Raw genomic sequence first — 26,133 nt, 5'->3', positions numbered from 1 at the left:
CAAGAGCTCTAGAGACGATTGGTTGATTGTGGAACTATATGGTGTAATGCATGCTAGAGAATGTGTTGCCAGGTACAGATGGGCATTGGCATGCATGCATAAAGAAGTGTTTGATAAAGAATTGGATTGAGTTTTGCAAGTCTAATCTTGGACGATCACTATTCTTTCAAGAGGGGGGTATGTCACAAGTGGGTGAAGTGATGTAATCCATAAGGGGATAAGGAACTTAAGAACCCAACTTATCAACAATTGGCCGAGACTTAGGAACTCATAGAAAATATTGATGTGGAAATCGTATGGAACAAGGCCACAAATTGTGGCGAAAGATGCTAATGTAGCAACTTGTATGGGGACTAGCCCATAAAATGTGGAGATTGTACGACAAATCCTGCAAAACATGGAACGGTCTTCTAGCACTAACTTTTTTATTCAGAAGCATTTGGGAAGCATAGCTTGCTTTTGGGAAAAGGGTCTTTATATTTGTACTTTTGAGGCTCACTCCAGCATTTCAAGTTTGTGGAAGCAAAGCTTGAGCCCCAACAATTTTGCCTTTGTGAAGCAGTACGAAAGAAATATCGAAAGGGAAGCCAAGGTTTTGGGACCAGTGCTCTGGGAGTGGAACTGCCATTTCATGTCTATCATGTGAATTATCTCTCTCTCTCTCTCTCTCTCTCTCTCTCTCTCTCTCTCTCTCTCTCTCTCTCTCTCTCTCTCTCTCTCTCTCTAGTGTGTCTGTGGGTGGGTGGGTGTGTGCTAATAAAAAGAGGAAAATGGTATAACCTTTCTATTACCCAAGTGTGGTAGATTGGTTATGCCATTTCCCTCTTGAATAAAAGGTCTTGAGTTCAAATCCTCGTCGGCTAGGTCTTTAAAGTCTCTTGGGATAGTTTCCTACGATGTTAAAACTTTCTTCTTTTTGGGTGTGTGGGTGGGTGGGTGTGTGTGTGCTAATAAAAAGAGGAAAATGGTATAACCTTTCTATCACCCAAGTGTGGTAGATTGGTTATGCCATTTCCCACTTGAATAACAGGTCTTGAGTTCAACTCCTCGTCACATAGATCTTTAAGGTCTCCAGGGGTAGATTCCTACGATGTTAAAACTCTCTCTCTCTCTCTCTCTCTCTCTCTCTCTCTCTCTCTCTCTCTCTCTCTCTCTCTCTCTCTCTCTCTCTCTCTCTCTCTCTCTCTCTCTCTGTGTGTGTGTGTGTGTGTGTGTGTGTGTAGTTGTTTTGAAGTGCTAAAATTTGTTCAATTTGTTCTTTTCAGTGTTGGCACCTGATGCCCCCCCTTTATTATGTACCTATTACTGTATTCTAATTTAATGAATTTGTTGCTAGAGAAGGGAATTGATGACAATTGTGCTAAGATATATGCTCATCCTAATATTGTAAATTAATATTTGAATCTAACCCTTTGTTTGTTTCCCAAATTTAGCGGATGCTCTCAATGACATCAAGAGAATATGAGATATGCAGTTTTCATAAACCAATGTACGTACTCTTGCAAATTTTCCACTTATATTTGATGTACTCGCTTCCAGCACTAGAAGCCCAAACCCATCCTCTAACGTTAGGAGTCTCCCATTCTAACAGAATGGAGGATACATATTTTTGCAACTAGTTTAATATGGGAGAATAGCACCAACTCCCCCAATACACTCATCTACTGATCGTGTTTACGGTGTGAGTAGAATATGCCACAAGTAGGGAGAGCTAATAATAGTGTGCATTATTTGCATGTGGTAGAGGTCAAATGTGTAGTTTTTAATGTGTGTATACATGTGTATTCTGCCTTTGCTATAGCGCTTCCTTGCTTGGCCTACCTGGGCTCTGATACCAATTGTTGGTGTCGGGGCTATGGTGGGTGCCATCTAGGAGAAGCATCCATGGTGTGCAAGTGCAAGGCAAGGGGGGGGGGGGGGGGGGGGGGGGGGGGGGGGGGAGAGAGAGAGAGAGAGATAAAGATTTGACATGGCAGATAAAAAACGCTATATTGTATTGTATTAAAAGACTTGGTACATAAATAGAGTTGCTTTCCATGCAAACTAAAGCACAGCAATCCTTTCTTGCATGCTTCATAAGAGTATGTTTCCATAGGCTGGCACCAGTAACTGAACCTGGACTTCAATGCCCAACATATTTTTCTAGGAGGTTGATATCATTTAAAATTTTAGTTTGGAGCATGATTGATTAGGCCACATGAATTTTCATTAATGGTTAATAAATCAAGAGCCACGATGCACGTATATCACTTATTCATTTTCATTGCAAGGCAAAGGATCCAAATTGCTCAATCCCTTCTTATTAGATATAAAGTTAGTTTAGAAGTGTATAGTTCTTGTTTTATTTAGGCATTTTTTTCATGTGTTTCATGTAGGCCACGAATAGATGATTACCAATACCACTTTGCGCCAAACATTAAGTTAACTGTTTTAAGGTTTTTATTTTAATTCATTCCAAGTCACTCATTTGAGTGAGTACTACCCACACCCAAAAAAAAAAAACTATTAAAAAATTTAACAAGATCCATTTTCAACAACATATATATTTATGTTTTGTGTTGAAAAGATAGGAGAGATTCTAGCATCACCAAAACCTAACTGACCGTCTATCTCTTATCAACTACCACACATCACTTGAGGTTCTTGCTTTTATTTCATTCTAAAAAACACACAGCAAAAAAAATTAAAAAAAAGGAGGGGTAAAAGGTGTTCTTCAAGTGGTATTGTTTCTCCTAGCAAGACGTCCATGCTTAGTGAAGAATTGATTCTTAGAAAATTATATGAGGCGACTCTCTCCCAACAAGGTGGTAAGATTGATTTAGGGTTTTTGTCTCTTGATTTAATCCAATGATATGGCACTAGAATAGATTGTACTTTCATCCAACTCATGTGTATCCTAAGCTTGGCCGATCATGTACATCTTGGTATTTGTGGTGTGTATTTACGATTGGGAAAGACTTTACTTGGTGGAAACCTGAGATCGGGCTTCACACTTCATCAGCTCACATTTGAAGAACTTTTTCCTCATTTATACCTTATCAATCTCCTTTCTTTCCCTTCCACCAAAGGAGAGAAGTGGCGATTTAGACCTTGTCATTATAGAGAGAGTATAGAGAAAATAGCTACCTTGTATGAGTTCTCCTCTTTTTCTATCTTCATTCATGATCCTTAAGAGTTATTTTGTGCAGGATTCTTGTAGCACAAGTGAAACCATTTCATCATGCAAATTTGATTAGATTTTTTAAAGATGTTTTGTATGAAATCTCAAAGCTTACTTCATAATGTAAGGTATTCCTAATGGCTTCAAAAAAAGAAATTCACTACCTACATAGTGCAAGGATACTTTAAAGAGAAGGAAAAGCTAAACGGAGAGAAGAAAAATATAAATGTACCAATGAGAAGTTAACCACATCGTTAAATGAAACGGTATATTAACGTCTTCAAGAGGGCAAAAAGACCTATGAGACCAAACCGTTACAAATTGGTGAATCTAATACCATGTATAGGTACAAAAAAAGAGATGCTAAAATGAATCTAGGAGTGCTACTAGCTAGAACTGTGTGGAGTATGTGTGATCACTGATACAATTGGTGCCTAGTACAAGAGAATGAAATAATGGATCATGAGTCTATCTTCATCTGTACTTTAGATGTGGAGATAGTATGGCTCGAATCCTCTGTTGTAGTCTCTGTCGATGCTATGAAGCTCCTCTTCTTAGTTGCGGGCGTATCAATCTCCCTAGGAGTCCAATTCTCGGTCAATGAGAGCACCGTGGGTGAGAGTATGAATTGAGCTTTGCAGTGGTGGCTCCTCCTCTATTTGTCTAGTGTTTGGTGTGAAGAAATTGATAGTCTATCTCTAGGATTGTCTCTCTTCAGATCTCCTCAGTAAATTGTCTCTCTCTGTGTGTAACTCAAGTAGATATAGTCCAAGGCATCTTTGGTCCCAATAGCTCATGACTCTAGAAAAGGGTTCAAAGTCGTCTTTGAATAGAGAGTGGAAGCAACCCCATATCTCATGTACACAATGCACTGACATATATAATGCATCTCCGTCTCTGGCTCTTTATGGCATAGGTGGTATATCCCAGTGGTTGTTGATATTGCCAGTCTCAATCTCAAGCTGGTGGGAAGATGTTTGTATCTGACCAATGGCACACTGTAACCTATGAGATAGATGTGTATCCATATAGTTGGACCGAATCAGAAACCCATCCCATATGAGTTGGAGAAGATCCTCTTTATAGAAAGCCATCTTCATACCCAACTCTTGTGTCACTTCTCACTTGTAATGCATCATGAAATGATAGCGCTGACTCACAGAGATAGAGTTGCAAATATTGTCGTGATAGAATTGGGTAATGCCAAAATGGGGCTCAATTTGATATGATTTTGTGTAGGGGCCACTGGCTCCCACACCGTTTTAAAATATGAGCTCTAGATTCCTTTCTTTAGGTAAGCCTTGAAGGCTCAAAGAAAAACACCCCCCACCCCCCCCCCCCCCCCCCCCCCCCCCCCCCCCCCCCCCACACACACACACACACACACCAAATTGAGTTGTTGTTAGTCTATAGAAATTCCAAGGAGAAGGAAAAAGTTACTAATTGCACGAAATGAACGGGCAATTAATCACACTAAGGGAGTCAAATTTGAGCAAGTGAACACTCATTAGATTGCTCTTGACGAAGCCTTCTTCCACACACATAAATGATGCAAGAATTTGAGCTTGAAAGAAATTAATTGAAGTTCAAAAAAGTGGTAATACGACAAAGTTTATCTAAAAAATTGTGCAAAAACACCCAGAATCAAATCCCTCTCACCTAATCATCATGGGTAGTGGAGCATGCTCATATCCCATGTGACGATTACGGATTGAAATTTATTATTAATGCAAAGGATTAAGTACAACTAATTAGACTGGTAATGGCGAACAAATGAAGAGGTTAATAGGCTTAGATATGAACCTGGGACTTGTGGCTGTGATACCATGTTAAAATTCACGCATCCAAGAGATCTAGGGTAGATGACACCTAACCATAATGCATAAGTGGGAGAGGTGTGTAAACAAGTAATGTGACTCAAGTGAATTAGGTTCCAAGATAGATTACCTTGGACTCATAAACACGGTCTTGAGTTAAGTGCAAGTGATCACAAGTTCATAAGAAGCATTGCACTTCATGTACATAAACTTGGATAATTTTCCATTAAGAAATGGGCCTCTTTTATACCAGGCCATACACTCGTACATTGCATGTGGGTTTTATGTCTCTTTCTCTCCTTCACTTACCACCAAACTCACCACAAACTTCTACAAACTTGTCCATGTTGAAGGGAGACTAATCTGATAAGCACCTCTATCTCCATGGGGGGGGGGGGGGGGGGGGGGAGCGCTGCTAACTCCACTCTAATGATCTCATGTGGCACGAAGGCCTTGGCTCTAATAATCCGAGAGATCATCAATACCAAGGGCCTCTCCATACCTCTCCACCCATCCTAACCTATAGAGGATCCTTAAACTTGAACCCCACTACTAAGGTATCAAAGAGCCAGATTTTTGTTCGGGGTTTCCCAAAATCGAACCTACGAACACATCTTCTCCAATCCTCCCAAGGCAGCATACACTGGGATCAATCTAGTCTCTATTGCTCCTTCAAAGAAAACCTTGACCCAATGAAGACTACCCCAAGATAAGCGCATGTATATGTGTACTGCATAGTCTCCTAGTCTCCTGACCATAAGTGAATATAGGTGATGATCTCTTGATCCACTACGGTATGGTGTTAAACACCATAACCTTGGTTTTACCAGGTTTACACAATCCACTATCCTCTACAAAGATACGTAATGCATCCAAAATGTCGTTGCATACCCTCGTGTAAGTCAAATATCAACACAATATCATCATCATATAGCAACAATGGAATCCATGTCCCTGCAAGCTAGGCACCTTTGTCACCCTCTCTGTCAATGTAATTAGAAACCTCGTCTACATAAGTACCAAATAAAGTAGGAGAATGGACAACCTTGTTTTACTTTAATAGTGAAGTGCACTAAATCAAATACCCCTCTAGGGTATATGTCCCACCATTGATTTGTATAGAGCCATGATCCCCCAAATCAACTCATTGGGCAATCCCATCTTCTATAGTTTGCACATCGATATGGCTCTCTCTCTCTCTCTCTCTCTCTCTCTCTCTCTCTCTCACACACACACACACAAATGAAATGAAATGTTACATTAACGGCTTGAAAAGGCCAAAATGACCTACGAGACCAAAAGGTTACATCCATGTGTGACTCTAGTACAATGTATGGGTAGCAAGTTACGTAGAGTGGGTAGAGAGAGAGGGCAAGAGTTTAGAGTTTCTTTCTATTTTTTGGCTAAAAATAGAGTTTGATCTATTTATTTTTAGAATTGAAAAAAAACAATGATTTGGTTATAGAGATAGTGGGAAATTATTAAGATGAGAGGCGTTCAGACAATGGTGACACCCATTGAGTGTCATCTTTTTTTGAGGTGATTTTATAGGTTGATGGAAAGTGTTAAATGATGGTCTTCTTAAAGATTTAGCATAATGGGTCACTCCACAAATCCCAAGACTTACTTTTTCATATTGAGAAGGTCTTTAGCCATTGAGGTCATAGACTAAGGTTGTCATTTATAAGATGGCCAATTCAAACTTTAACCAAGGGATCTATCCTTTAGAGCTTTAATATCTCTATGTCTAGAGCTTAAGGGATGTAGAGCTTTTAAAGCAATGTCTCCAGCTTTGGGCCCTAGAGTTTTTAGAGTTTAGAACTTAAAGCAAACTCTCCGACTTAAAGCCCTAGAGTTTTTAGAGTTTAGAACTCTAGAAGTTTTGAAGTGGGATTTATAGCCTGGGATGTAGAGCTTTTTAAAGGAGAGCTTAGGAATGTAAAGTTTTTAAAGTAGAGTTTAAAGCATAGGGCTCTAAAGCTTAAGTATGGGAATTGCGCTTTAAAAAAACTTGGGGATACAGAGATTTTAAAGCTCTCTTAAAAGCTCTCTCTCTCTCTCTCTCTCTCTCTCTCTCTCTCTCTCTCTCTTATTATGAAAAATTATTTGAGAACTTATGGGCACTTCAATGCCATGCTTTTGGGGTGGGGGACGGTTATGGAGCGAGCTTTTTTTTTTTCCCATCCCACCACCACTACCTCCCATTGCCACCCCTTAGCACCCATCACCACCACCATCCTAACCCGCCACTAGTGGTTAGTGGTGCTAGCTTACTACCACCATGTGTTGCCCCTACTCCTGTCACCGCTGCCCATTGGCGTCTCTCCCTCCAGTGGAGTAGCCAAGGACCTCCTCTCTCTCACACACACTATCTCTCTATCTTCTTGACTCTCCCTCTCTATATATCTTTCACTATCTATCGTGCTCTCTCTCCCAGGCTCTCTCTCTCTCTCTCTCTCTCTCTCTCTCAATAGTTTCCTACGATGTTAAAATTGTCTCTCTCCCTCTCCCTCTCCCTCTCCCTCTCTCTCTCTCTCTCTCTCTCTCTCTCTCTCTCTCTCAAAAAAACAAAGGCATTAGCAATTTCGCTAGTGCCTTTGAATTTTGTTTTTAATCAAACCCCCTCGCCCCTCCCCCTCATGATTCCTCCAACCCGTTTCCTCTCTCTCTCTCTCTCTCTCTCTCTCTCTCTCACACACACACATCTTTGGCCCCCACCTCTTTCTCTCCGCTCGCCCCTCCCTCTTCCCTCTCTTTGGCCCTTTCCCTTCCCCTTCTCTCTCTCTCTCTCTCTCTCTCTCTCTCTCTCTCTCTCTCTCTCTCTGTGTGGTGCCTTGCCACCGCTCTTCATCCCCTATTCCCTTTCTCTCTCTCTGCCCCCCACCACACCGTCCCTCGAGTCCATAACGAAATTGAATGAAACATTATATTAAAAAAACTGGAATGAAGTGTTATATTAAGCGTTTTCAAATGCCAAAATGACCTATGAGACTGCATCCACCACAGCATGCTCATCAGGAAAATTTTGTGCGTTCAATACTTTCATCAATGCAGGCATACATGTAGACCGAAGCAGCAGCAAGAACCACGGTCACTACCCACAAACCCCTCACCTAACATGTCAAGGTGAAAGCAGGAGAAAACACAAGCGTGAGTGAACGCGGGTGGCATGGCAACTGATCTCAACATACTGTGCACAATCTCCCCCTTCTCCCCCCCAAAAAATAGAAAAGAAATAAAACCCAGAAAAGAACGGATGGTTACTTCCAATGGGCCTTTGTGTCTATTCTGGAATACCATTCTAGGTTTTAGTCTCAAAAGAATGTTGTGTCTAGGGCACAAATTGCTATGTGGCTTCTTGGTCGTTCTTTGGACTCATTTATGAAGTTCAGGACCTTCACCCAAAGAGGTTTCTTTAAGGCTGAAATTTAGAGCCACGTATGTTTCAGATTGTCGATCTGAAACATACTTACAACATACTTCCATACTGTGCATATGCGTAAGCGTATGCTTCCCGTATGTTTCAATCTATGCTTGCAGGGCTGACCTTATTATCTAGATTTGTCAAAAGGCAACTGTCTCACCGTAGACAGTGTATAACAGTACCGACTTTACAAATTCAGAGGGTCGAAGTCATATGAGAATGTAACCTAAAAAACAACAAATTCCATCTGAGAACAGTTGAACTTTTTTACAGAGGAGGTAACCTCAAAAACACAAATTACAGAATACCAGGTATTTCACACAAGGGGGTTGATCGGAATTTCTAATCATAATTTGGGGCCACTATCCTGCAACCTTCCGGGTGGCTCTGTCACTTGTGACGGTTTTGTTTGACACATCAAACCACAAAGCTTTCCAGTTCAAACTCCATGTATATTTGCAACTTGATTTACAAAGAACTGTGTTTGAGTTGAAGAAGTTTCTAGAGTTACAAAAATATACAAACTCAGCTTAAGAGATGAGTAAAATTCTTTAAAAATCAAAGCAAGGGAGCATTGATCATGTACTAGTCCCTTAGTGCGTAAATGGATGCTACATGTAGATAATTCCGGAATCGATCTCACTTAGAAGGGGTGCTAAAAGGCCTCAATTTTACCATCTCTGTGGATGCTCCATGCAGACTCCCGTAGTAGATGGGCTTTGTCAAGAGATTCTGACGCTGAACAACCAGATTTCTGTGGCTTTAAGCCATCTAATGTGGAATTAGCATAACTGCTGATCACGAGCAAGAAGTCTCCAATTGAATATACGATGGACAACCAGTTTCAAAACAAGTTGTCCGTCTGATGAAGAGTCGCTTCAATGTACACCAGGAGAATCACTGCTTTGAAGGACCAGGGTCTTGAGGCCTATCTTTGCTGTTTGATTCTGTCGCTTTGTCTTGAATCAAACTTGAAGCGGATGGATCTTCTTTAGTTTCTAAGATAATGCTAGGTGCAGTAACACAAGTTACATCAGCCACTTCATTGCTTTTCGGAAGACAGCCTTTTTCTGCTACAACATTTTGCCCCAATGGTAAGGATTCTGATGCACTGTCATTGGGGCAGTTTGTGGCCAAGTCCTGATCCTTAACCTTTGTGATCCCTTCCAAGAATGGACTGCTTCCGTCAAGACATCGTTCTGAAGATTTTGTAGTGGTAGCATCATTGGCTATGCTATGGCCTTCGTTAGGTAACACAGAACTTGTCTTCTCTCTCATTCCAGAGGCGGGCATGAAAGTTGGAGTAAGCGCTTTTTGCAATGGACCAGAAGGTCCAGGAGAAGATATTGCTGAAGCATTTGGACGAGCTACCTGAGGAGAGCCACTCTTCACAAACTGACCTTTTGCCTGGGATGCTCTTTGATTTGCTTGATGCAAGGATTGAGAAGACCCAGTTCCTGTGCGAATATAATGCACCAATGCACCTGTTGAAGTTCGGGTTCCAACACCAGAGCCAGCCTTAACAGTGGTACATGCAGCATTCCCATTTGTCTGAGTTTGAGACCCTGCTTTTCCCATTGAAACTCCACCAGGTCCAATATGCACAACATTACCTGCATGGGCAGCTTTAAGTAAGGATGCAGCTGCTGATGCTGGAGCTATGCGGGCGCCTGCTGCAACAGCTGCTGCTTGTATCATGGGATCAGGTCCAGCAGAGGATTTTGGCACCTGACGTCCAACAGAGCTTACTGCAGTATTTCTTATACCAGAAGAGACACTATAACGAGCTGGAACTGCACCACTGCTTGGCAAAGACGGAATCACTGACTTTGTTGAGCGAAGATCACCACCTACACCAGTACCCTGCCCAGATGAAGAGCTCACTAAGCCAGGTGTGGGATTGGCTGCTCGCGACTGCTGTAATACTGAAACTGCAGGTCTCTTCATTGGTGGCCTACCCTTGCCAGCTGGTTGTGCAAGGGAAGGGGTACTTCCATCATTGCAGTTCTGATCCTGTACTAAAATGCTTTTTGATGCTGATGCAGGCAAGGGAGCCACATTTCCAACCCCTGCGACAAACAGATCAGCACTCATTTTAGACAGTTTCTGGCTACTAACGGAAGTACAACCAACACTTGAGAACATCTTAGAATCAAGACACAGTGGGGTTACACATGACTCAGCAATGTACATCCAAAGCAGCAAAAGGAAAAAACAATGCTCTGTATATGAGCCTACCAGCTGTTGATGTTACAGGTGTACAGTCTTTCTGGCAATCTGCTGCTGCAGGCAAGACATTGGCTGTTTCCACTGGAAGCTGAGTGCTTACAGATGTTGTGAGTCCAGTCACCATGGGTTGGTTATCAATTGTGTTATTTTGGCTAATTCCAGTCTGAGAATCTCTCCTTTTCCTTATCAGAGCCCATCTCTTTCACATGCAAAGCCCATGAAACTAGTTGAGTGAGTACATTGTAAGAAAATGACACATACTCCCCTCAATTACTGTTACTTGCATCATACACAAAATGCTTCACGGGCTTTTCCTAAAGAGGCTTACTTGAGAGAGTTGTGCAGCTGTCCGTTCATGCTTGAATGCACCTTTTAACATGGTTGCCCAATTACCCTCTCCGCACTTCTCCACTGCCGCAATAAGCTCTTGGTCTTCCTCAGAAGTCCAGAGCTTTCGTTTCTTTCTTGCTGGCTGGTTTTCTGGGGTATTAGCACCTTGAACAATGACATTTGAAACTTGACCATTGCCTCTAACCTCCCAGCCACTAGATGAGTTTGGTATATCAATCACGAAGGAGGCTTCTTGGTTCTTTGAGGAAGTGTTTGCTACAGATCCTGATGCAGCCAAAATCTGTCCATAGAAATGAAATAAGCACCTATAAATACACTAACAGAAGAATACATTGGAGCGCAACTACAGAGCACAAACCAATGATTCCAGAAATACAATGTGTCATTCCAATATACATACTTAATGTTAGCTATACCATACTGGTGATGCTTTACCCATAAATAGCAGCAGAATCCATAGTGCATAGAAGACACCCATAGTGCATAGAAGACACAACTTGTGACATGGTATAAGGTAGATTTTCCGCATCTTGGTTTCAAAAGAAACATATATATTAGGAGATCTGAGAGATTAAAAATCAAAAGATTTTGTGAACAGCATATTCGTTCGTTTTATCTTGGTGACTGTGTTCTCAAGCTGTTTGTTTAATAGACACCAATTTTCTATATAATAGAAAATCTTTTTTCTGTTTTTTTTTTCAAAGACACCAATTGTGCTGGTTACACAAACCACGCACAATTTCTATCATGAACTGTGAAGGACGATGCATCCATATATCAGATTATGTAACATGGAAAATCAGCTATATACAGTCTCAATAAGTGCCCATATGCACATCAATATCACTGGAAACGCCACGCAAATGCTGTACAAAAAGGAAACCATCAGAATAGGCACAGATGTTGAATTCAGAAGCACACCTCATAGGAGCTGACCATTATATCCAAGCATTCTCAATGGCTTTGTTCTCATGCAACGTAGCCTGAGATTCCCCGTTGCCATCTTAACGATCAGTGTAAGTGCATTGGTCAATATAATGGTGCAAAAGGCATTGTGTGACGAAACTCTTTGTCCTCTAAGAAGCCACGCTTTTTGACGCTTTTCTGTGTATCAAAGATTTCAAAATTCTCTTCAATGGAAGAGAATTTGGAAATGTTGCAAATGGCAAAGTTGATCCTTTGGACGAGCTTTTGGAACCGACAACTTGGAAAAAACTAGGATTTTCAACAGTAAATTAGGGTTTCTGCATAAAATTTTAAGAGTTCCAGCTAGGGTGAGATAAACAAGATGCGTGGTCTTAGTGCATCAAGACATTTGTGAGAGATCAGCGAGATCTAGATGTGATGACTAAGAACGTTGGAGAGGGGGACTCGGGGAACACACCCAGCACGCAACACAAGGCCTCTCTATAGCTCAAGGCATTCACAGCACCCTTGTCCTCTCGAAAACACCTTCACAACTTCACACTTTCACTAGCAGACCACCGTCCGCGCACACACCATGTCACACGGCCGGCACACGTGCCAAAGGAAAAGAACAGATTGAACAACTTTAAGCACTTCAAATAACAACTTAACTAAAAGAGATGCACGACATGAGACGAGAGTGGCGGAGTTCCATCCCAAGAGAGCATTGGCCCCAAACGTTGGCGTCCCTTTCGGTATTTCTTTATATTGCTTGCACTCGGTACAATGCCGGTACTCCAGACTCTACACCTCCACATGGGAGCGTGCTAGAGACTGAGCCCATGGCACATATTTAAAGGCCCTTAGCCTATGAAAAGCTTCAAACTCAAAAGCATCGGTCCAAAAACATCTTTCCCAAAAGCTGCCAGCGCAAAACAGGGAATTCCGTACAACTGCCACAACAGCACCTTCTAGTGCAATTCACAGAAGTCCATACAGCTTGCCACGTTATCAGCGTAAATCACGGGCGTCCCTACAACTGCCACGTCATCACCTTTTTCACAAGAGATTGAGTGTGTGTGTGGTTCTGTTTTATTTTCAGGGCTTTAGGTCCCTTGGGCCCCATCGGACGGGGTCCCATAAGTGGGTGGGAACTCTTCTTTAAAAATAGGCCACTCGGCCAAACTTTGCAAGTTGGTGAAACTTCTTCTGCTGCTTCTAGGGTTTAGGCTTCTCGGCCGAGATTTGCACGTTGGCTCCATTCTTCAGTGGCTTGACACGTCATCAATTTGTGACATCCCCCCTTCTTGAAAGAAGTAACCATCCGTGATAACAGCATATCTGCAAAACAACTCAAGTTAGTTCAAAAATTTATGAGGGTCATTCTGAGGGACAATCAGTTTTCTCATTCCAGATTGGAACTCTTGAAATCCTGGGTCGTTGGCTTCCAATAAGGAGCCTCATTCCAAATTGGAACTCTTGATATCCTGGTGGTTGGTTTCCCAAAAAATCTCATCCAATATGGAATATTCAGTGGTTGGCACATCACAATGCAACACAAATGCTCACATATGTAGGTTACAAGACATTAAAACATAAAGCCATTGATGAGCACTCCCCCCGCAAATAAGTATCCAGGTCCGGGCCATGAGCTGTTCAACGACTCCCTCATCACTCCTCCCGCATAATCTAAAAAGTTCCGGGCCGGGAGATATAGACGCCTTTTACAACCAAACGCCTCCCATCACTCCTCCCGCATAATCTAAAAAGGTTCGGGGCAGGAGATAGAGGCCTTTTACAACCAAACGCCTCCCAGACCGCAGCCTGCATCATTTGGAGGTGCTGAGAGTAGCCACTGCTCAGACTTCTTAATACTCCCCCCGTAAATAACCACAAGGATCCGGGCCATGAGTAAAAACGACACTTTTCAAACATTTAATACTTACCCCGCAAATAACCACAAGGGTCCGGGCCATGAGTATGAGCAAGCATTCTCAAATATCATTTCTCACTACTCCACCTGGGAGTAATTCACCAATCATTGAAAAGCGGTATTAAAGCCAGAGTCAAACAATTCAAATCGGAACCAAGACAGGTTCAAAACAGAAACCATCCATTCCAAACAAATTTGAAACAAGGTCACCAAACAAGTTCTCAAACAGAACTTAAAACATAAAAAGCAATCTCCACATCAGTCGAGCTGGAAAAGACGATTGGCTTTCCATCCTGAAACTTGCACCAAGATTAGGAATAGATTTCTTTCATAAGATCGTAGCCGACGGTCCATAAGCGCTTGAATAGCCTCGACAGACAATGTTCCTGTGGCGATGATGGTAACCCAAGATATAGCAATCACACTGGACCTCCAAGGTTATCAGCTCGAGAAGAGACACTTGGTGAGAGATGTCGAGAAATTTCAAGTTTTCATGTCCTAGGGTTTCTATGGCAAGCCTTTCAGGATACCCCACTCTACCGGAAGTTGCACTCTAAAGGAAGATGTCTTAAGGCATGTAACTTCGGGCAAAAAAATTCTAATTGCAAATTTGGAGAGTTTTCTCGCGTGTAGACTCATCCAAATCACAGGGGGACTGTCCCATTGCGTGCGCGTGCTCTTAGGACACTCGTAGACGTGTTTGCTCCGCTCGAAACGATCCAGAACAGAGAATTACAGCCTGCTATGTTTTTCTGCATGTCACAAGACGCGCACCATGTGCCAATAGAAAAGAACAGACTGAACAGACTTTTAGCACTTTAATAACAACTGAACTGAAAGAGAGAGACGACACGCGACAAGGAGTGGCGGAATTTCACCACAGAGAGTATTGGCCCCAAACCTTGGCGCCCCTTTCGGTATTTCTTTATATTGCATCAACACAGTACAAGCCGGTACTCCAGACTCTGCACCTTCTTCAGGAAGCATGCCAGAGAATGAGCCCTACCCTCATATTTAAAGGCCCTAGGCCCCAAAAGCAGTTTACAGTAAAAAGCCTTCAAACTCAAAAGCATCTGGTCCAAAAGCAAAACCAAAAAGCTACCAACATAAATTACGGAATTCTGTATAGCCTGCCACGTCACCAGCCATCACAAAATGCGGAAATCCGTACAACCAGCCACGTCATCATGCCAGCGCAATTTTCAAAAAGCTGCCACGTCATCAGTTTTTGCGTGTTTTTGGATCCTGCTTTATTTTAATCCTTTATGTCACTTGGGGTCCCATCGGACGGGGTCCCCATAAATTGGTAGGACTTCTTCTTCTGTTACTTGTTCTTCTTAGGGTTTAGGCCCCTCAGCCGGCATATGTAAGTTAGCTCCATTCTTTAGGGTTTTGCCACGTCAGCAGTTTGTTACATCTCCCCTTCTTGAAAGAGAGTAATCGTCCGCGATTATAGCATATCTGCAAAACAACTCAAGTTAGCTCAAAAAACAAAATCCGAGGGTCATTCCGAGGGACATTCTGAGGGACAATCAGTTTGCTCTTTTTATCAAGAAGTTAGCTTCTCCTTTCTGCTCTTTTGATCAAAAAGCTAGCTTCTCCTTTCGGCTGTTTTGATCAAGGAGTTAGCTTCTCCTTTCTGCTCTTTTGATCAAGGAGTTAGCTTCTCCTTTCGTCCAGATCAGAACTCTTGATAATCCGGCGTAGTAAAATTAGCCATCACACCCAGACCATACTGATCTTCCACAGGTGTCTTGATGCACTAAAATTACATACCCAGGCAATCTCATCCAATTGGGAATATTCAATAATTGGCACATCACAATGCAACACAAATGCTCACATATGCATGTTACAAGACATAGAAACATAAAGCCGCCGATGAACACTCCTTCCCCATAACCTAACAAGGTCCGGGCCGGGAGATATTCAACGACTCCCTCATCACTCCTCCCGTATAACCTAAAAAGGTCCGGGCCGGGAGATATAGAGGCCTTTTACAACCCAACGCCCCCCAAACCGCAGCCTGCGTCGTTTGAAGGTGCTAAGAGTAACCACTGCATACTCCTCCTGCATAACCATCTAGGTCCGGGCCGGGAGTCACAACAACAATTATTTTACAAGCATACAACCAAACGCTCCCTAGGCATCGGCCTGCGCCATTCGGAGGTTTTCAAACATACAACGAAACGCTCCCCAGGCATCGGCCTGCGTCGTTCCGAGGTTCAAACAATACGGAAACAGTATTTCTCACTTTTCCACCCGGGAGTAAAATCACCAATTATTGAAACCAGTATTAAAACCAGAGTCAAACAATTCAAATCGGCACCAAGACAAGTTCAAAACAGATACCATCCATTTCAAACAAATTCCAAACAGGATCACCAAACAAGATCAAACAGAACTCAAACTTAAAAAGCAATCTCGACATCAATCGAGCTCGAAAAGTCGACTGACTTTCCATCCTGAAACCTACACCAAAAATTAGGGTTAGGTTCATCCCATAGGGTTGTAGCCGAGCACAGCATGGTCCATCAGCTCTTGGACAGAGTGTTTTCTTTGGCGGCCATGGTAGTCCCAAAAGATAGCAATCACACCGAATCTCCAAGGTCATCTTCTCGTGAAGAGACATCTACTGAGAGATGTCGAGAAATTTCAAGTTATAATCTCTAGGGTCTCCATGGCAAGCACTTCAGGATACCCCACTCTGCCAGAAGTTGCACTCCAAAGGAAGATGTCAGAAACCATATAACTCGGGCAAAAAAAAAAAAATCTTGAAAGCTTGCCAAGTACTTGGAGTATGCTGCTTGGTAGCTGTAGACATCAACATCTGCATGGCACTGCTTCTGAGAAAAACAGTGACTTGAAACAAATCTAGATCCTTCTCTTGCAAGTGATCTTAATTGGCTTATGCCCTGTAAGACATGAGCGGTGAAGATGGGAGCGCACCCGATGCGCGATGAAGTAAGGGTGGGAGTGGCTAATAAACCGGGGTCGGAGGTGAAGATACCTCAAATAAAAAAAATCCAATAGCTCGGTCTGCTCTTTTGTAGGAGCGGTATGCTTTCAGAAAAGCACACGCCTGATGCTCTGATACCACTGTCACAAGACGGGCACCACATGCCAATAGAAAAGAACAGACTGAATAGACTTTTAGCACTTTAATAGCAATTGAACTGAAAAAGAGAGACGACACGCGACACGGAGTGGCGTAATTCATCCCCAGAGAGTATTGGCCCCAAACCTTGGCGCCCCTTTCGGTATTTCTTTATATTGGATCAGCACAGTACAAGCCGGTACTCCAGACTCTGCACCTTCTCCAGGAAGCATGCCAGAGAATGAGCCCTAACCTCATATTTAAAGGCCCTAGGCCCCAAAAGCAGTTTACAGTAAAAAGCCTTCAAACTCAAAAGCATCTAGTCCAAAAGCAAAACCAAAAAGCTGCCAACGTAAATCACGGAATTCCGTACAGCCTGCCACGTCATCAACGAACACAAAACGCGGAAATCTGTACAACCTGTCACGTCATCATGCCAGCGCAATTTTCGAAAAGCTGCCACATCATCAGTTTTTGCGTGTTTTTGGATCATGCTTTATTTTAATCCTTTATGTCACTTGGGGCCCCATCGGACGAGGTCCCCATAAGTTGGTAGGACTTCTTCTTCTGTTACTTGTTCTTCTTAGGGTTTAGGCCCCTTGGCCGGGATATGTAAGTTAGCTCCATTCTTTAGGGTTTTGCCACGTCAACAGTTTGTTACACTGTAGGTTAAGGGTTTCGCACCTAAGCTGCATGAAATCACAAGGGAGCCTCGGGAAGGCCTTGGGATGCTTAGATAGGGCTTTGAGCACCTGGCAGTGACAAAACAGGGAATTACAGCACGCTAAAATTCTGTTACAGTTCACCGACAAGCTTCTAAAATGAAGGGAATCCGTCCAAGAGGTGTACTTTTGACCTACAGGGGTTTTAGCACCGTGATTCTGCCAAAATCAGGTCGGAAACCTGCGATTTCAGCCCTTGACACGTTTGAGCAGCTTGGTGAGAGTTTGATTCAAGTGTTCGGATTGTCCATTTTCAATCGAATAAAGAAACACCCAAAGGCGCCAATCTTCGGGGCAGCTTTTTGGGCTTATGTTTGTATTACCGGCCATTCATTCGGAAGTTTGCATGTTGCCAAATGGACTATTTTCTTATTTTTCTAAGTAATTTCTTTTTATTGAAATTAGAATATTTAAATATGTGCACTTGAACCGTAAGGTTAGGAATTGTAGATCTACTGGAATTATTGAAAAGCCATCAGGAACGGAAAACTCTGATGCGTCATATGATGGGTGACATTAAGCATCGCGAAGGGGTTGTATCGTTAGTTTAGTAGGAGAGCCCAAGAAACGGATATTCCCGATGCGTCACGTGATGGGTGACGGGAGCATCTGAAAGGGACATCGTTGCAGTGCTTAACCAGAAGGCCATGCAGTAGACGACTTAAGGATGTAGAATTGCATGCCTCGATCTACGAGAAAGAACTTATGGCTGCGATTCACGCCTTGTCTACCTAGAAGCATTATCTTCTAGGAGCGGATTTTGTGATCAAAACCGATCACCAGAGTTTGTTGTATTTCCTTACGCAACGGAAATTATCCGAGAAGCAGATGAGATGGGCCAACTTTTGGTCCATGTTTCGCTTCCAGATCCTTCATACGGCTGGGAGTAAGAATGTGGTTGCAGACGCATTGTCTAGACGGCCTAGGGTGAATGCACTTACTTCTATGTATCACCAAGAATTGGAATCACTTCCAAAGTTGTATCCGAATGACCCAGACTTCTCCTCCATTTGGAGTAAGTTATAGAACGAAGAGGATGAATATCCCTATTCGATTTGGGATGGTTTACTCTATCACCACCAAGCAATTTGCGTGCAAAAACATTGAGAAAGAAAAGCATGGAAGAAGCACATGCTTCACCTTATGCGGGTCATCGGGGAATTCTCCCCACGACTTTAGCATTGGAAAGATATTTCTTTTGGCCAAGCCTTCGAGCAGACATTGATCAATATGTCAGGAAATGCTTGGTTTGCCAAAAAGTAAAGTACTATCACCATAAGACGCCTCGGTTACTCCAACCTCTGCCTGTGCCTGATCAACCTGGGAGAGTATTGCCATGGATTTCATTATGGATCTCCCAAGGACTTATAGATGAGATATGAACCTTGTGGACAGATTTAGCAAGCAAGCTCACTTTATTCCAGTCAAGAAAACAATCAAAGCGAATCATATGGCTAGGATTTTTCTAGCACAAATCTTTAAGCATCATGGGATGCCCAAGTCTATTGTGAGTGTTTGAGATCCTCGCATGACAGAAAACTTTTGGCGTGCCTTGTTTGATAACCTTGGCACGAAGTTGAATTTTTCTTCTGCATATCATTCTCAAACAGATGGGCAGAGTGAGATGGCTAATTCCACAGTATTGGATATGTTGAAATCTTATGTGTCAGAAAGACAATCTGACTTCGAGAAGTATTTGCCCCTTGTCGAGTACGCGTATAACAATACCGTACATTCGTCTACGGGGAAAGCACCTTTTGAGATTCTCTATGGTAAGCCTTTGCTTCCACCGATTTTTTGCAGCAGATGAGTTTGTCCGAGATTTGGACACCGCCTACGAGCAAGTTAAGAGAGCAATTTTGCGCTCTCGGGAAAAACATATGAAAGCTGCAGACAAGCACAAAAGGGAAATGGACTTGACAGTCGGGCAATTAGTCTTACTCAAGTTTGAGAAGGCAAGACTAAAGAAACAAGCGACTCATAAAGGAAAAAGTGGTAAAACTTTCCAATCATTATTATGGGCCGTTTAAGATAATTGACCAAGTGAACGATGTGACATTTCGATTAGATTTACCATCTAATTGGAAGATCCACAATTCTTTCCATGTTAGTTTACTCCGGCCATATGTGGGACCGCCTCCAAGTCAACCTATGGCTGAGGAACCTCCTGAGGTTGAGGAAACAAAAGAAATACTCCAACTAGAGCAGATCATTCATCATCAGGAGCAGCCACTCAAGTCTGGGAAGATTACACGGAAGTATAGGAAAAGTTTAAGAATTATTCTACTCCAGACGCTCAGTGGATGACCGAGCAAGAATAAGCATCCTATCTCGAGATTCTTGAAGGATATGTACAAGCCCTACAGTTGAGGACAACTGTTTAGAAGCCAGAGGGATGTTGCTAAATGGACTACTTTCTTATTTTTCTGAGTAATTTCTTTTTATTGAAATTAGAATATTTAAATATGTGCACTTGAATAGTAAGGTTAGGAACTGTAGATCTAATGGAATTATTAAAAAGCCATCAGGAACGGAAAACTCTGATGCGTCATATGATGGGTAACATTAAGCATCGCGAAGGGGTTGTACCGTTAGTTTGGTAGGAGAGACCGGGAAACGGATATTCCCGATGTGTCACGTGATGGGTGACGGGAGCATCGGAAAGGGAATATTCTGTGGGTCTGGCAAGAAACCCGAACTAGAAAAAAGGAATATGCGTAAAGACGCAAGCACAAGAATAAAGACAGGTTCTGAGAAGCTTTTCTTAAAAAGTGAAATATTTTAAGTGTCTTTCGCGAAAAGCAGACGCTTTCCCGCGAGAAATATGTGTTTGCATTGCATCTGTGCCTGAGAACTCCACCTCGGGACGCCTGGAATGTGCATGTTAGCATCAATTTTCAGCTCACTGAGTTTTATTGAGTTTTGTCTAGGTTCACTTTTTTTTTTTTAAGTGACCGGCCGCCCACTTAATAAGTGGGCAACCCACTAAAATAATAAAAGAGGGCTTCAAAAATACCAGCACTGGCTGCAAGAAAAAGCTACGTACAATTTCTCCTGCTCTCAGAGCATTGCATAAACAGCCCGCAGGTTCTCTCCTATCTCTAGCGCCACCACCTCCCCTATTGCTGCCGGGTGCGGGAGCCTATAAAAGCATCACACGCCCCCTCCTCTGCAAACAGAGTTGCTAGCACCAGCAAGAGGAGCTCTGCCAGGAAGTCATCGCGAGACTACGGAACACGGAGGTCGCTTTTCCGTGCAAAGAGCGACAAGTATCAAATTGTGGATTCGCCATACGAATTGTTGTCCCGTGTTTGTATGTATTTGCAGGTACTTCATTGCGAAGGAGAAAGCAGGAAGGCCTCGGCCTACGCTTGGAAATTCCGGGAACGGAATTCAGAAATTGTGTGCAGAGCCTCGACTCCAAGTACAGACGGAAAAAGGATTGAGAGCTCGTCTCTCGGATTTCCGTCATGAGAAGGAACCACCATCAAGTCTGAGAATTAGAAAGGAGGGGTTTTCTCCAGTTCTTGTGCTTGTAAAAAGATTCTCCCTAATTCTGACATGGCAGACAATACAGATTTCCGCAAATTACGTTGACTGCTTTTACTGGCACATTTTTGGAAACAGTTGCTTATGGAACTTTTGCTTTTGAGTTTTAACTGCTTTTGGGGCTCTGCTTTTGGTATCCCTTGTAAGAATAACAGAGCCCTAAGGGCCTCACTTCTCAGAGCATCTAAACGCATAGTCTGAGAGCGGAGGTTCCCGACGGTAGCTGTACTTTGCTCAAAGATTAATATAAAAGAAATACGAAAAGGGGTGCTAGTCTTTGGGACCAATCTCTCTTGGCACGGAACTACGCCGAGCCGTGTCGACTCTTGAATTGTGAATTGTGAAATTGTTTTGAAGTGAATCCCTATTGCGTCACGACAGAATCTAGACTTGGGGTGCCCAAGCATGTAACAGTGATAGCTTCTCTGTTACCCATTTTGACACAGAAAGGGGTTCCTTTTTCTTGGGGACCATCAAAAATTATGGTATTCAAGACTCAAAAAATAACGACTCAGATAAAATGGGTACTACGAGGTTTGCAAAAGCCATTTGAGGTTTACTGTGATGAATGCGTCGCAGTCTCGGAGCGGTCTTAATGCAAGAGGGCCATGTTGTAGCTTATGAGAGTAGAATGTTCTCGCGACTAGAGCGGGTTGCACAAATTGATGAAAAGGAGCTATTGACAGTCATCCATGGCCTCACTCAATGGCGCCATTTTCTGCTCAGAGCCGATTTTATAGTTTTCACCGATCGCCAAAGTTTGAGATATTTCTTGTCCAAAAACAGCTCTCGAACAAACAAATGAGATGGGCAAATAGTTTGTCGCAACTTCATTTTCACATCGTCCATGTTAAGGGACAGAAGAACTTGGTGGCAGACACATTTTCTTGCAAGCCACAGATATCGGTTATTTCGGCCGTTCACCATCAGAACTTTAAGGATATGGTTGATTAGTACGCCACAGATCACAATTTTGCAGACTCTTTGACCGGTTGCAAAGTGGGGAGATAGTTGCAGGCTATACTCTAAAGGATTGATACTTAATACGGAAAACAATGTTGTGTGTTACTCATTAAGGAGCAAAGGAACCATAGTTACCCGGAACGCGGAACGGGAACGGCGACGGGATCCCCCGCAGAACGGGGGAACGGGGAGGGGCCCGGAACGGGAACGGCGCGGAACGGGAGGCATAAAAACACCCAAATAATGCAATTTCAAGCTCTTTGTGATTGAATAGAAGTAGGATCAGAGTCCTTTGACTCTTAACACTCACAAAACACTTGATTTGAAGACCATTCAGTCTTACTATGACAAACGTGTGTCGTGTAGACTTGAAAGCTTGAGAGGGGGAGAGAGGGAAGGGGGGAGAGACTCGAGAGAGAGCTTAAAGTTGAGAGAGAGAGGGAGGGAGCTTGAGAGAGAGGGGGAGAGCTTTTAGCCTTGTAGACTCTAGAGTCTAGACTTCAAAGCTTGAAAGAGGCTAGAGCTTGAGAGTCGAGAGTCGAGAGGGTAGAGCTTTAGCTTTGGCCCTTGAAAGCTTGTGTGCATAGTGAAGGTAAGGGGTGGGGGAAGGGACATTTAACAAGGGGAAGGCTCACAAGACAAATCACCAAAATCTGAAAATCTGCCCATTCCCAGCTGTTCCGGGCCGTTCCAGGCCTGCCGTTCCGGTACCAAAAGTCCCTGCGGAACGTCTGGCCGTTTCGGGCCGTTCCAGACCATGTAACCCCCCCGGAACGCCGTTCCGGCGTTCCCTGCCCATGGGATGGCGTTCCCCGGTAACTCTAAAAGGAACAAGGTTTCGACAGAGTGCCATTGTCCACCTATTTCATTGCATCGTGGCATCGACACCACCTTGAAAGGTGCCAAGCAATAATTGTATTGGCCAAGACTCAAAAAGAATGTGGATAAGTTTGTTCACAATTGTTTGGTATGCTAGAAGGTCAAGTTTGATCGGCATAAGGCACTTGGTCTCCTACTATCTTTACCTATTCCTAGCTAACCTTGGGAGAGTATAGCAATGGACTTCATTTTTTATCTTCCCAAGACTCAGAGTGGGCATGATGACATTTGAACGGTCATCCATTGATTCAGCAAACAGGCCCACTTCATTCCAGTAAAGAAGACAGTTAAAGACGACCATTTGGCTAAGTTGTTTGTCTCACAGATTTTCAGATTACATGGTATGTCTAAGAGAAAGATGAAATGTCTACAACATTTTATCTGATGATGAATTTAGTGTATCTAGACATCTTTTAGAGATCAGCGAGATCTAAGTCGCGATGAAATCGCACCAAACTTTGCGTACCCGTAGTGTAGGTAGAGAAGAACTAGATTCTAAGAGTGCTTTGCTGAAATTCACCCTAATAGAGGTGATTAGGGGCTAAAACAGAGAATTTGTAGCAGCTAGGCAAAAAAGAAAGAGAGTTTCCTTGTACTTTTTCGCGATGAATCTTCCCCCACTGCAGCCTATGATCAAGAGAAACCTTGTTCTAAGTGATAGGAGCTCCAAGACTCCACATACACCACAAGGGCTGATTCTCTAGCTTCAATGGAGAGCTCCGATAAGTAGAGCACGGTCACTTTTGGGGGGGTAGGTGCACCATGCACTGCCAACCTATGAAGAGGGGAAGGGGGTGCTCCTAAATAGCCAGCAAGAAGAGGAGGGGGCGCTAGAGAATGAGGGAGGGTGAGAGTGAGAGTGAAAGAGTCACTTGCATTGGTAAGTGTGCCAAGTGGCACACTTACTTAAAAACTTAAAAACCATTCAACTCTCACATTTTAAAAGTCCCTAAGCTATTAATAAAATGTGCAAATTAACTCACAAATGCACACACAGATGCTACTAGTGAAATGTTAGCTGCTCCCCAGCACAATGCCGTATGGACACTGCTCTTGCATTACCTGTTCGCACTTGTCCGGCCATTTGATCCATCACAAACCATTTAAAATATTTCAATTGACTTATCCTAATTCCTAAGGTCGTAAAAATAATTCAAGCCTTAGGGTTACTGTTCTAAGGACCCCATCTCATTCCTGTGCTTGCACTAACGCGCGTAATTTTTTGAGCGTGAAATCTGAGGCTACTATCTACCCCTTTATTGAAGACCTGATTTCCCAATCACTAGAGCTTTATGGTATTTTCTGTTAGGGTCTCCCTGAGGTGCTCTAGCCCAAATTTGGGCGCACCTGAGGTCCTAGAACTGCTAGTTCTATTTTGATGTGCACACAACTAATTAGATAATTATTTTCTCGTAAATAAATTAATTTTTTACAAAGTCTGACATTGTTACATTAGTGCATCAAGAGTTCCAAAAGGATGAGATGGCTACACAGAGATCTAGGTGCATCAAGAGATGAGATGACTACATTGAATGTTGTACCTCAGTGTTCAGCGTGAACTATATAATGAGGAAACACGTGCTCTGTAAATATAATGTCCTCTTTTTGATAGTCATTGGCATGTTTGAAATGTGATAAAAGATATGAATTCGATAGTAACAAGATTCAGTAGATCGAGACATCCGTAAAATGATCAGGGTCAACGAGGTCTGGATGTGATTGCTAAATATGTTACAATAATCATGATTTGTGTTTAGAACCCCCAACAAAATTTTGATTGATCAGAACTGATATATTCGTGCAAGTGTTGGATGTGTGCAGTCAAGTGCATGTTGGGGTTAAGCCTAGCTTGACGAGTATGAGCGTGTGGGAAACCCCTCTAGTCATTTTCAATGGATGAAATGATCAGTTGGACCAATAGGGAAGTGGTGCAATGCTTCTAGCAAATGGCTGCAAGTTCCAAAGCCTATATATGAGGCTCACATGTATTGAATTATATGAGGCTCACATGTAAGAGATTGTGAATGGAGTTCATTTTAATATATGTACATTTCCATTTCTTCACTCCCTAAATTTCCTATAGTGCATGGGTACATAGAGTCAGTATCTACTGAGCTAGTTTGCAGGCATAGTCAAGGGCGATTACAATTCGTGCAAAAGGGGAGTATGTCACAAGTTTGTGACGTAGCATATCCAACTTAAAAGATTGTCCGAGATGACCGGAGGGTTAGAGGTTTAAAACTCGAAGCTTGAACAACTTATGGAGCACCGGCCGAGGGGCCTAAACCCTATAAATCAAAAGCGTAAAGGCTGGTTGAGATTTCCGTGATTTGCATTGGATAGCCACATGGCATTGCTGTACGGATTTCCGTGTTTTGCACGGGCTGAAGTGCCCAAAAATGAGGTTTTAATTTTACAAATGTATTTCACAAAATATTCTATATTTATTTTGGGTTATCTTTTTTGGTTTTAAAAATAAACTTATCAAGCAACTTACCCAAAGCATCCTATATGACTATTATTTACATACTTACACAAATTCACACATTAACTACTATGACAATGCCAACCAAGCAAGACTATTTTTGTTATAATTTGTGCGGGCGTCTCTCTCTCTCTCTCTCTCTCTCTCTCTCTCTCTCTCTCTCTCTCTCTCTCTCTCTCTCTCTCTCTCTCTCCTACTCTATTTGGTATGTATGTGGATGAGGTTTCTGACTACATTGAGAGAGATGGTGATAGAGGTGCACAGCTGGCAGGGACATGGATTCCATTATTGTTATATGCTAATAATATTGTGTTGATCTCCGACTCTCCGGAGGGGATGCAACGTCACTTGGATGCTTTGAATAGGTTTGCTCAGGAAAGTGGTTTTTCCGTCAACCTTGGTATAACCAAGGTCATGGTATTTAATACCACCCCACAGTGGATCAGGAGGTCAGCGCCAGCATTCACATACGGCCAGGAGACTGTGGAATATACAAAGGCGTACACTTACCTCGGAGTGGTTTTTAGTGGGCCAGCATTTTCATTGAGGAGGGCAGCAGAGACTAGACTGACCAAAGCCCATGCAGCATTGGGTAGATTGCAAAGGATGTGTTCACAG

At 42.8% G+C, this 26,133-nt stretch overlaps 1 protein-coding gene across 1 annotated transcript in view; it reads right to left on the bottom strand.

Moving 5' to 3' along the window:
• Positions 1–8,647: 8,647 nt before the first annotated feature.
• The window catches only part of LOC147444999 (uncharacterized), an 86,316-nt gene continuing 68,830 nt past the window's right edge, over positions 8,648–26,133 (bottom strand). Inside the window, exons 4-6 of the mRNA XM_086527490.1 lie at positions 10,959–11,261; positions 10,640–10,829; positions 8,648–10,470 (exon numbers count right to left, since the gene is read on the bottom strand). Of these exons, the coding sequence (XP_086383616.1) occupies positions 9,299–10,470; positions 10,640–10,829; positions 10,959–11,261 (1,665 nt within the window). The 3' untranslated portion in view covers positions 8,648–9,298. The remainder of the gene's footprint in view (positions 10,471–10,639; positions 10,830–10,958; positions 11,262–26,133) is intronic.

The sequence above is a fragment of the Adiantum capillus-veneris genome, chromosome 13, assembly GCF_014529385.1.
Source record: "Adiantum capillus-veneris isolate H3 chromosome 13, ASM1452938v2, whole genome shotgun sequence".
Lineage (NCBI taxonomy): Eukaryota > Viridiplantae > Streptophyta > Polypodiopsida > Polypodiales > Pteridaceae > Adiantum > Adiantum capillus-veneris.
Note: the sequence above shows the minus strand (reverse complement) of the source record. Positions and strands in the feature narration are given on the sequence as shown.